This window comes from Panulirus ornatus, chromosome 4, assembly GCF_036320965.1.
Source record: "Panulirus ornatus isolate Po-2019 chromosome 4, ASM3632096v1, whole genome shotgun sequence".
Lineage (NCBI taxonomy): Eukaryota > Metazoa > Arthropoda > Malacostraca > Decapoda > Palinuridae > Panulirus > Panulirus ornatus.
The window spans coordinates 74,166,490-74,179,127 of record NC_092227.1 but is presented as its reverse complement, the minus strand read 5'-3'; the positions used below and the strand labels follow the sequence as shown (position 1 = coordinate 74,179,127).

General features: G+C 43.8%; 1 protein-coding gene across 1 annotated transcript in view; it reads right to left on the bottom strand.

The window, feature by feature from the left end:
- LOC139745674 (uncharacterized) overlaps positions 1 to 11,492 on the bottom strand; it is a 365,941-nt gene extending 354,449 nt beyond the window's left edge. The window contains exon 1 of the mRNA XM_071656117.1: positions 11,252 to 11,492. Coding sequence (XP_071512218.1) covers positions 11,252 to 11,275 — 24 coding nt within the window. The 5' untranslated portion in view covers positions 11,276 to 11,492. The remainder of the gene's footprint in view (positions 1 to 11,251) is intronic.
- Positions 11,493 to 12,638: the final 1,146 nt, after the last annotated feature.

Genomic DNA, 12,638 nt, shown 5'->3' with positions numbered 1-12,638 from the left:
GAGTACCACCAAATTGTCGGCTGGCTAAGCATGCCACACAGTGCCTTACCCCCAACCTAAGTTGATACCCTTCTGTCTACCAACTAGAGGAAGGATGAACAGCGGGCTGAGCTGTGCGCTGTCTGTACAAGGAACAGTCCATTTCACGTCACACATGTTGGTCCGTTGTGTTCTCAGCGTATGGGTATTGTTCGTCATTGAGGAATAACACTGCCTTATTCTGTCTCCTAGTCATCATGCAATTTGGAGGTAAAGGTGAGTGGGGAGTGGTGGAAGGGCGACGACTTCACCGGATCAGTTTTAACGGTAGGTGAGGTGCCTCAAACTAGACAAGTTTATCATGTCTGCTTAACCTCGGCCATCTCTCTTGATACAGTCAATTGCTATTAAATCTGGTAATGTTCGTGTGGTTACGAGGATTCGTATTACTTTCCCACTGCCACAGCTGTAAACATCACGGATTATTAGACTCGCAGTGTCTTTCGTACATGATGAGGCTGGATGACGACAACTGTACAGAATTAGTATGCTAAACCAGTGCGTTGCAGGAGACCTGTATCTGTGTGGCAGAGCCTGCATGCAAGAGCTCCTTGCTCAAGTCCCTTACCAGGGATGGTAGGATATCTGTTGTGATGGCAACAGAACGCTGCCCTGCCCGACCATGGGTATTTCAGTGACAATGCGTGTGTGTGTGTGTGTGTGTGTGTGTGTGTGTGTGTGTGTGTGTGTGTGTGTCGTTCCTCCTACGCTGCGATTGCTATACAATTGTATGGCGATCTTCGCGATTTCTGGTCAACCCGGGTAAGGCTATAGCGAAAATACAGTGACGGTCGTTAATCCACGCTCCGACGAAAGGCTGGCTAATGACCTTTTTTAAAACAGTTCAGTTCCTGCCTACACCTCTGATGGTCGACCATCTCCTTTTCCCTCCGTAGCGGTTACAATTGCGGAGGTGGTGCTTCTTCCTTTGTGAAAGCCACTGTGACTGTAGAGGCTGCTGTCTTTAAGGTGCCATCTTAAAGATCAACCATTTTGGTCAACAACTTTTCCCTGGGACTTGAAAGAGGGAAATATGTTGGTGGGTCTTCTGGTCGGTATTTGGTATTCCCAGTTGTGTTGCCAGTGTCACCTCCTCGCAACTCCAGCAAGGTCTCGTGTGTCGATCAATGCCATGTTGGTAAGGTAGCAGAGGCTCTGTGTTCCATAATACCTACGTGTCCTCTGTGTTCACTCTTTTCTGAGGCTGTTTTCTCGTTTGTAGACAGTCTGTCCGTAGCTCTGGGACGTCTGTCCTCTCGGTGAGAGTTAGCTGTCAGGGAAGAGTCGTACCCAGACCAGGGTCTGGCGGGGAACGACAGCCACTGTGGAACTTCCGTCTCCTTCTCGTGGTTATGGTTCCCGTTTTTTTTTTTCCTGGTGTGATTTTTTTAACACATTCATGAGTTCGTGGTGTCCCACGCCAGACCTGGGTCGTCTATAATGTTTGTTCTATTCAGTGATGCCTCCTGTGTTCACATGTAGACGACGAACTCCTTACCACAATGATTTTGGTTCTTTGTACATTTGTGTTAAGATACTGACTGTCTTTTCTCCTCATGTTTATCATGATCTGTTCATGCCTTCTAAATCACGGTTAATAGGATATCCCTCTATAGTGTACGACTCTTATAATTTCCCAGGTTGAGAGGGAGTACGACAATGTTGTCACTGATGGAGGGAACTGCTCTAGACTGTGCTGTCTTTTAGTGTTGTATAACACGTGACTTCCGCCTCATCTGTTTCTCAGTGTCTCTCTTCCTAGTGTGTACTAGGGAGTTTGGCGTGTCATAATTACACTGGAGTGATTCCACTGTGTTTCTGTATGTGTGTTCACAATCGATGGGTCCAGGAAACATGAATCGGGTCTGTCGACATGGCGACCCCTCCAAGGTACACACGATCGCTGTAGGTAGGTTAGTTCAAGGTGATGATGATAATGATGTCCTTCCGCAGAGTCTGTCAGTCTCCTAAAAAGGCAGTAGACGCCGAGTGCCTTATATGCAATCGAGGAAGTTTGGCTCCAAGTGTTCCGTGCCATAAAAATCTTCTCGGTTGTTCCGTTCCAGCTCGGCATATGTAGAGCGTCCAAGATATGCAGGTCTGGCTTTACAATACTTGGATGACACAGATTGTTTCGGTGTCCCTTGAATCTTGTAGTAATATGGGTGCACTAGTCTCCCTAGACGCAGCGACAGTGTGACATCTACACTGACATGTCCAAGTGAGGTCATTAAGTCTAGGAAATGAATTTCTAAATGATGAAATTCGAGAAACGTTTTCTGTTGTCGGTCTATTCTAACACCAGTGGCCACCCATGCATGAAGCTGTCGGCTGCAATTATGCTACATATCCGAAAAAAAAAAAATACTTTTCGCATTATCATTAATAAAATAGATTTCCTTTAAAACCTCATTATAAGGATTATTTTTGATGATGAGTACAAATCTGGGGCTGAAATATAGTGTTATAGTCTTTATCACCTTAGTCTGAGGGGTCCGACTCGTTGACCAGTTCTATGAGGTTCAACTTCTCTATTCCTTGTCGTGACCTCTTCTCGCTTGTCTTCTCCCCCCGACGGAGGGATACAGGGAGGCGTGCTTCCTTTCTGGGTGACCTCTGGGCTTTTTTTTTTTTTTCCGGCTGTTCTCTCGTAGGATTTTCATGGGGGTGGAGTGGACCTCGGCCGTGACTTTTATTGTTTCCAGCGCTGGTGCTGGGTCGTTGACGGGAACGCTGTGGTCACTTGTCCCAGTATTCTCCCCCATGAGAGTGGAGAGCTGTGCCGCTTGGATCCTGTGGCCCAGCAGGGCTGCCAGACCTTCTGTGAAAATTGATGAGGACCTTGGTTAAGTCCGACACGAGGATCATGCCACGTGGGATCGGCTGCTCCTCCACCGTGCGTGGCGTTGGGGATGTCGGAGATAGTCCGGGGAACTGTCTGCATCCCGTGGGGCCGCTGCTGCCTATTTTGTTGGCCCTAAACGAAGGTGATTGTAGGGGCTGGCTGGCATATGGTGGCAGCCGGTTTTGTGTGTGGTGGCAAGGGCCTGCTGGCGTGCACCCTCTTCGTGTGTTCGGGGAAGCCCGGGTCCCAAGCGTGGTGTTTTCCTCCACAATTTGTACACATGGGCTTTATTTACTCGCCCTTCTTTAGCATGGCGAGGCACAGTTCCGTTCTGTGCCTCAGTGCGCAAAATGGTGAATATAACCTTGAGGTGGTTTTCCAGGGGATCCAGGGCCAGTTCCTTTTGATATCTCAGCACCACAGATTTGGTCTCCTTCAACCACACCGTCGTTGTTTGCAAGGGGCGGTGGCTTTGTTAGTGGCGGCGATGGAAGTGCAAGCAGGGGCAGCGTCGGTGGTCTTGGTCTACAAGGCCTCACCCAGGCGCCTGAGGTTTCCGTCTTCCTACTTTTCATGCGGTCTTCGTCTTCATTTTCAAGGCGGGGATCAAAGTCGCCTTTTGTTCTTGTGACATCGCAGGCGAGGGATGGGGGGGGGGGGGTCCCGGTTTGAAGAGCGTAAACCCTCCATGCCGGACGCAGTAGGCGAAAGACCCTGCATCTGAGGATTTATGAAGAGCCTCCCCTAACAGTCCACAGAACCCCACGGCGTCTCGGCAGGCTGCTGCTGACCCACTATGCGCGCACGAACCCACTCTGAGGTGTCCGTCACTCCGGGAGCTTCTGGAGGATGCGAAGGCCCTTCCACGATACCGGAAGAAAGGAAGAAAATGAGTAAAAGAGAAAGTCTCCAATAAATCCACAGGACCAGGCTTGAATGGCAAGAGACCCCCAAAAGAAAAAGGGGGTTCCAACGGGAGGACCTAAGCCGTGAGAGTCTGTGCTTAACAATACCAACAGACACATCATTATTTACGTGCCACCACGGTATCCGCTTCCCGTCCGTGCAGGAACACGTCCTCTTGATTGGTCACCTCAGGGCGATGGCTCCACCCCTTTTACTCTACCCACCAATGACTCGGAGACCCGCGCCAGGTTCACGAATCCAACTTCTTGTCCCATCGTTTGTGCTATATTTCAACGTGTCAATGTTCGCAGATATAGACTAATAACGAGTCTGATTCTCGGTGTCCTCAAATGTCATTTTTGTGTTCGTTTTTCATCCTAACCAACCCACGTAAAGTTTCGCCATAATAAACAACCGAGTAGGTATTGCAAGGAATCTTGTATACTGCACTCTTCCATTACCAACTGCGCCTTCGCGTTTCTTGTTCACGAAGCCCTTTAACATTCGTGCCTGACGCACACATCATACCCATACCTGCCTTCTGTAGGAACCCGTCCATATACTGAGTCTTACTACGTGAATGCGGAACAATCATAAAATCACCATCCACCTTACTGTCATTCATATGCCTACTCGCTGTCCCTTGTGCCTTCCTTTGTTAACTCATCCCAACGAAAACTCCGATATCTTAAAAGGCTTCAGTTATGTCGCTACGCTCCTCACTTCAGTATTTTTCAAAAAGAACCCGACCACTTCACCAGATGCTGTTCTTTCACTGTAAGCCGACACGAGAAACACGTCATCTGCCTGTCAGTTGCCGATAAACTGAGAATTTCTCGTTAATGTTTATCCTATGAATGACCATATCTATGTAGGGTAAATTTTCCTCCCTCTTCAATTTCCAAAGCAAATAAATACCCCCATCGTCGTCATTATTGGTCATCCTCCTTAACTCGTTCTCCAATCTCGTTCCTTCTGATACCACCATCAGGAGGTAACTTGCCCCCTGTGTCGCTTTATACACGAAGGCTCCGAATTTTACGGACAATGTTATTTGTTTCACATAGTCTGCCTTTCGCACGAGCAGGTCACGCTCACATTTTCTATGATTCTCTTCCCTGCCTCCCCGACCGTCCAACTGAAATTCGAACACCTCAATCCTTCTATCATAATCAGAGGTGTTTCTCAAGTAAGCACGACTAACTGTCCTAAGAGTGTCTGACAGCGGCCTTGCTAAAGCATCTGGCCCATTTGTGCGAAGCGCTACCTATACTAGAGGTGACAGGTCTCATTGGTATCCCCGGCTGATGTACTTTTGGAAGGCCCCGCAGCCTTGGAGGTCTGTCTGGGCGCTTCTTCCAAGAGTCCAAAATGATTTCTTTCCTCTTTCGGTCTTCTTTAAGATTCCTCTGGCCTTGATCTTGAACCTGGTTGCCTCAGACTGCGAACACCCCCAAGCGTTTCTTATCGAGAGCTGTTACATCTAGCAACTCACGACATTTTCCTGAAGTCACTTTTGTTCATTATTATTACTCTCTCACCTTTATCAGCTTGAGTAACCACTAAGTCATCACATTCACCTAACTTTTATGATTCTTCGCTGTACCTCCCAAGTAAGGCATTTTTTTTTCTCTCCATCAGATAACGCTTGAAAACACGCAATGACGACCTCGTTTAAAAGCTTCATCCACATCCTTTTCTTTCCATCCATAATTCTTGTTCCCACATTGTATGCAACTTCTTCCGTTCACTCCTGTATCAAACTTTAAACCTACAGCGAGAGCTTGAGTATATCATATGTCCGACAGTTGTTTGTCGGGCAAGTTCATCACCAAGTTCGTCCTTCCTCCCTTGTTCCACTCACTAGCAACATATAACTGTGTTTCCTTTCCTTTCAGTCTTTCCCTCTACACCTTTCCCCTAGTTTTCCAACCTTCTCACTAAATATCTAGGTAGCACAGTCTCGCTGGCACCACTCAACAACTGTATTTTGCTGGACAAACTTATACACGCCTCCCTTTGAGAAAACTGGAGCACTTTCAGTAAACATTTACTTGGCTCATTAACTACTTGGGCGTACACTTAGCTGGGACTAGTTCTTCCTGGCAATCGCACTTCTATTTCTACTCTCCTGCCACCAATTGACATGTTAACTGGATTCGCGACATGTGTGCAGACATGTGGTGGTAAAGAAACTCAAAAACGTCGAAATATTGCACAAAGGACGGGACAAGAGGACGAACAACTGAAGCCTCGCACATCACCAGTACGCATCCTTAATTCTGGCGCGGGTCGTCAGAGCAGCGGAGGGGGCGGAACCATCGCCCGGAGGTGACCGATCAAGAGGACGCATTCCTGACCGGACGGGACGGGAGGCTGACCCTGTGGTGGCACGTAAATGGTGTTGGTTCTGTATCATTCTCTCTGAAGAAGGCCTCTGTTCGGAACGACAGAGATTAAAGCAGTTCTGCTTCATTCTGAGTTACCTTACCAGCACACTTTAATGCATGCATATATATATATATATATATATATATATATATATATATATATATATATATATATATATATATATATATAAAACGCTCTTCCTAGGCTCCAGCCGCTCCAGGCTCAGTCCCCCAAACTTCTCGGTTTCTGAACAATCAAAAAAAAATAGACGTCAGTAATCAAATCTTTTTCCCCTAATATATGATGTAAACCCAAGGCACATGGACTCCCTGCACCTGAAGAAAACTTAAGCAACTTTAGTGTTCCCAAATCAATATGTGCTCTCCCAGTCTGGTTTTCCTCCCCATTCATCATACTAAGGGGACACCTGGAACGGTGGAGGAAAGGACAGACAAGACAAAAAAAAAAAAAATAATCTCCGGACCCTCTTACATCACTTATCCAGAAACGCTAAACACAGCAATTATTCTCTTTAACTCTCCCCAACCACCAACTGGACCTCGAGCATCCGAAAAATTACGACGGTGATACGTGCAGCTGTGTCCGTAACGCTGTCCTGTGCAATGCCGAACTTGATGAAAACCTTTGGAACCACAAGGAACAACACTGTGGTGCAGAGACGCGTTGTTGAATAAACATGAATGCGACGAGATGGAACAATATCAAAGAAGAGATCACCCCTTGCAAATTTGGTTTGGAGGATGACCAGGAAGAAACATGTGATCAAAAACAAAGTAATCAAGCGAGTATCGGACATGGGCGTCATCCTGACGCCAGAGGATATCTCGAGAGGTCGCTCACTGCCTCCATAAAATGCGTGAACGAAGGAGGCCAGTGATCATCAGAAATAAAAGAAATAAAATAAAATATAAGACTTAAAAAGAAGCAGATTTGTTAAGTGGGAAGGCTACGAAAAGGATATGATACTTTTTACTAAAACTATCAAAGGGTTTAATAATCTCGATCCAAGAGAATCTGGAAAAAGGTTGGGGTCATGTATGACACAAATTAGCAACCAACCTAGCTCAATTCTGTAATGGCTGGCCTGCATGAGGAAAAGTTGCCCGATTTGCGATAAAAAAAAATTTCCATTTAAATCATTTGAAATGAACGGACATCGAACATGTACATCCTTTACGGTACAGTTTCTGCCTTTTATTAAAGCGAAATCGTTGAAAAAAAATTACATATATTACCTACGTTACTTTACTACCTGCCATGTACTAAATTCCCTAACCATAGGAAATTAATTCTGAAATTATCATCTGAAACAATATGTAATAATACCTGAATACTGATACCAATGTTTTTTTTTTTTTTTTTTTTTTTTTTTTTTTATACTTTGTCGCTGTCTCCCGCGTTTGCGAGGTAGCGCAAGGAAACAGACGAAAGAAATGGCCCAACCCCCCCCCCCCCCATACACATGTACATACACACGTCCACACACGCAAATATACATACCTACACAGCTTTCCATGGTTTACCCCAGACGCTTCACATGCCTTGCTTCAATCCACTGACAGCACGTCAACCCCTGTATACCACATGACTCCAATTCACTCTATTTCTTGCCCTCCTTTCACCCTCCTGCATGTTCAGGCCCCGTTCACACAAAATCTTTTTCACTCCATCTTTCCACCTCCAATTTGGTCTCCCTCTTCTCCTCGTTCCCTCCACCTCCGACACATATATCCTCTTGGTCAATCTCTCCTCACTCATTCTCTCCATGTGCCCAAACCATTTCAAAACACCCTCTTCTGCTCTCTCAACCACGCTCTTTTTATTTCCACACATCTCTCTTACCCTTACGTTACTTACTCGATCAAACCACCTCACACCACACATTGTCCTCAAACATCTCATTTCCAGCACATCCATCCTCCTGCGCACATCTCTATCCATAGCCCACGCCTCGCAACCATACAGCATTGTTGGAACCACTATACCCTCAAACATACCCATTTTTGCTTTCCGAGATAATGTTCTCGACTTCCACACATTTTTCAAGGCTCCCAAAATTTTCGCCCCCTCCCCCACCCTATGATCCACTTCCGCTTCCATGGTTCCATCCGCTGACAGATCCACTCCCAGATATCTAAAACACTTCACTTCCTCCAGTTTTTCTCCATTCAAACTCACCTCCCAATTGACTTGACCCTCACCCCTACTGTACCTAATAACCTTGCTCTTATTCACATTTACTCTCAACTTTCTTCTTCCACACACTTTACCAAACTCAGTCACCAGCTTCTGCAGTTTCTCACATGAATCAGCCACCAGCGCTGTATCATCAGCGAACAACAATTGACTCACTTCCCAAGCTCTCTCATCCCCAACAGACTTCATACTTGCCCCTCTTTCCAGGACTCTTGCATTTACCTCCTTTACAACCCCATCCATAAACAAATTAAACAACCATGGAGACATCACACACCCCTGCCGCAAACCTACATTCACTGAGAACCAATCACTTTCCTCTCTTCCTACACGTACACATGCCTTACATCCTCGATAAAAACTTTTCACTGCTTCTAACAACTTGCCTCCCACACCATATATTCTTAATACCTTCCACAGAGCATCTCTATCAACTCTATCATATGCCTTCTCCAGATCCATAAATGCTACATACAAATCCATTTGCTTTTCTAAGTATTTCTCACATACATTCTTCAAAGCAAACACCTGATCCACACATCCTCTACCACTTCTGAAACCGCACTGCTCTTCCCCAATCTGATGCTCTGTACATGCCTTCACCCTCTCAATCAATACCCTCCCATATAATTTACCAGGAATACTCAACAAACTTATACCTCTGTAATTTGAGCACTCACTCTTATCCCCTTTGCCTTTGTACAATGGCACTATGCACGCATTCCGCCAATCCTCAGGCACCTCACCATGAGTCATACATACATTAAATAACCTTACCAACCAGTCAACAATACAGTCACCCCCTTTCTTAATAAATTCCACTGCAATACCATCCAAACCTGCTGCCTTGCCGGCTTAAAAAGTCTTCGACGGCAAATTTCTGACACAAAAGGAACTTGGCGAAAGGCACAGTTTTTCCCATATTGTTGCTGTAACTACGCAGAAGCGATCCCACAAGGCAATAATGGGCGACAAATAAATGATTTATGGAACACGATGCATTTTCGAGGCTGAAAGCAGCATGACTGAAGCGAAACGCAACTCAAACGTTGCAAATCACCAAAACCATATGTAATATAAATACGAATTTACCAAATAAAGTAAAAACTAAAATAGAATGTTCCTGCCAGACTTCGATTTATATATAAAATAAACGAGTGAAACAAGGCAAACAAGAAACGTCCTTATTTCTCATAAGAGTATGAAAAGATATCACTAAACAATATAGCTAAAGTAGAACGAGCAGAGCCTTAATTTTTTTTACTTCGCAAATGCTTCCGGAACAATAAACGCAATTCCAAAGACGTACTTCTAAAGACATATACGGGTTGGGTGTAACAATGGCCATATATCCAGTGAGTTTGTATGGTCTTAAAAATACTTTGAACAAATGAAGACACTGAAAATTTCGACAAGCAAACAATAGGCCTAATGCCCGAACCAACCTACATAAAAGCGTATTTCTTACGTACCTATTTAGTCGCTTATCACTACCTTGTTTTCGTTAACCAAATTATATAAATCGTAGAATAACGTTTGTAAGGGGGAAATGTCGCTCTTCTCAAATGCCGTGGCTCACGTCCGGCATAGGCATAGGCAAATGATTGTTCTTTTCATTTACTGTCCATCATGGCCACTGAACTTTGCTGCTGGGAATTCTTAAGTTCGGTTTTGCCGGATATCTCTTTAGAAATAATTGTACTAACCCCCCCCCCCATTTATCAACGAACTCAAAAGTATCACCACTTTTGTTAGGATGTATAGGAAAGGCGCAACCACTGCTCTCGAAAAGAGACCCAATCGAGCAACCTGTTGTTTTAACAAGAAAATCGTCGCCATATTGGAAAGACCAAAATCGCGCCAAGTGTTACAGACGCATTTCCAGCATACATCATATGGAAAGTCGTGGAACACTGTGTTGTGCATTCGGATGCACAAAATGCAATAAAAATAGTGTACGGAGTGACAGGGAAGGTAGCAGTGATGATGAATCTGTGATTACGAGGCAATTCCCGAGGACTTTTTACCCGTAAACAGCTTTTAGTTTATTTTACGGCCGACCTAATTCTTCTGGTTCTTGACCTGACCAACCCAATGGGTACTTCCAAGAATCCACTGGGACAAGTGAACTAAAACACCGTAAAACTTTTCCTGCAAATTCACGATCTGTCGAGAGCATTAAGCAAGAAAAATCGTCAGCTTATGCCTGTGTCTACGTCGAACTTTAACCACAACTCTCCCGCAAGCCTCGATTTTTTGTTTTTCAAAATAAATGGCTTATCCACTGATCTTGCACCTTTTTGGATCAATTCTCCACACTTTTGAAACTGCAGAGGATGTATCCGATTTGATCCTCCCAAAATTTGGGAAAAAATATAAAATGGGTAAATAGTAAGGAAAAGGTACAAAGGGGACAATACAGTGCACGACCTACGTTAGCCCAAGCCTATCATCCATCCCAGCAAACGACTACAATTCGTCTTAAAGAATAAAGAAAATAGCTTATACCATACAAGCACAGAGATGAACACATTATTAAGCAAAAGGATACTTAATTCAGAACATAATACAGTATACAAATCTGGAGAAAGCCATAAATCATTCCTTCTTTCCGTTTATTTTAGCTTCCAATAATGCAATTACAGCGAGGTCCTAACAACTGTTTGGGTAGTTCCAATAATTTTCCGATTCTAACTCTTTAACAATTGATACTCGACCAAATTGGAGCAACAACTTCATGTAAAACCCCTTCTAGAAACTGGCTTATCACTCTAGCAGACTACACTGGCCTCATTTCTTATAGATATAAGACAGTGGTTAAAGGAAACAATTACTTTCTAGAATCACACTTACTTTCGTGTGGACATCTGTAGCCATCTTCCCTTATTACTGTTGGGGACAACAATTACAATCTATTGGTGGCTTCTTGTTTGCCTCTCTCGCTACCACATAACGTTCTTCACTCTTGTCTACGTGTCCAAGAAAGTGATCCCCTCTTCCAGCCTTCAGCACTTACAGTGAGAAACGAACAGTTTTCTGATCAACCAAACCTCTGCACAGTTACTCGGCTACTGGACCCCGAGCAGCCTGCCGTGTGGCCGACTACCCTTGGATCACTGCTTCATTTGGATAATGAACTCACTTGCTCCTTGTCAGAGGAAATTTCTAGTGCTCTTTATCTAGGAGATCATTGATGCTCATTGAATTAACGTGTTTTATTTGTCTGTCGATTCATTCTTGGTCCTGAGATGATAACAAGTAAAAAAAAATTGATTAAGTTCGAAGTTCCACACATATTAGATACGAATCCGTATCGAACATTGAGATTATGGTAACGAACCTACGTCAAAACCACACACTGGATTCGGATCCGTATTGAATATTGTCATACTAATGATTATCAAAGACTATGAATAATTATAAAGCAGTCGAAGCCACATGATGCCTTATTTGTATAGCTATCCCCTTCCGTAAGTAGAGACAAGTAACGTTTTTGTCATTTCTTGTTCATCTATTTTTTGCTTAATTCCTCCTGTTTTCCAAAGTTTATTGCCTTGTCTGTGTTTCTATTATTCTTAGTGAAAAGCATTTTCTATTTTATTGATTTAAACAAATTTATGTAAATGAAGTGGTTGCGTTTATCTGTATGTGAAATGAGCCACCCGTTTATTTAGCACTGGATTTAACACGCACTGGTTAAGAAGGTAATCATTAGATGGAGCCTCAAGACTTTATACTACACACAGAGCCAGGCGGGAACGGTCCACTTCTTTACAAGCAACAGCTTCACGTAACCATGATCAAATATAATACAGTGCCCCAATGCAATATATATATATATATATATATATATATATATATATATATATATATATATATATATATATATATATATATATATATCCCTGGGGATAGGGGAGAAAGAATACTTCCCACGTATTCCCTGCGTGTCGTAGAAGGCGACTAACAGGGGAGGGAGCGGGTGGCTGGAAATCCTCCCCTCTCGTTTTTTTTTCAATTTTCCAAAAGAAGGAACAGAGAAGGGGGGCCAGGTGAGGATATTCCCTCAAAGACCCAGTCCTTTGTTCTTAACGCTACCTCGCTAATGCGGGAAATGGCGAATAGTATGAAAGAAAGATATATATATATATATATATATATATATATATATATATATATATATATATATATATATATATATATGTTGGAAAGGATCACAAGTTTGCGCGTGATCAAGATA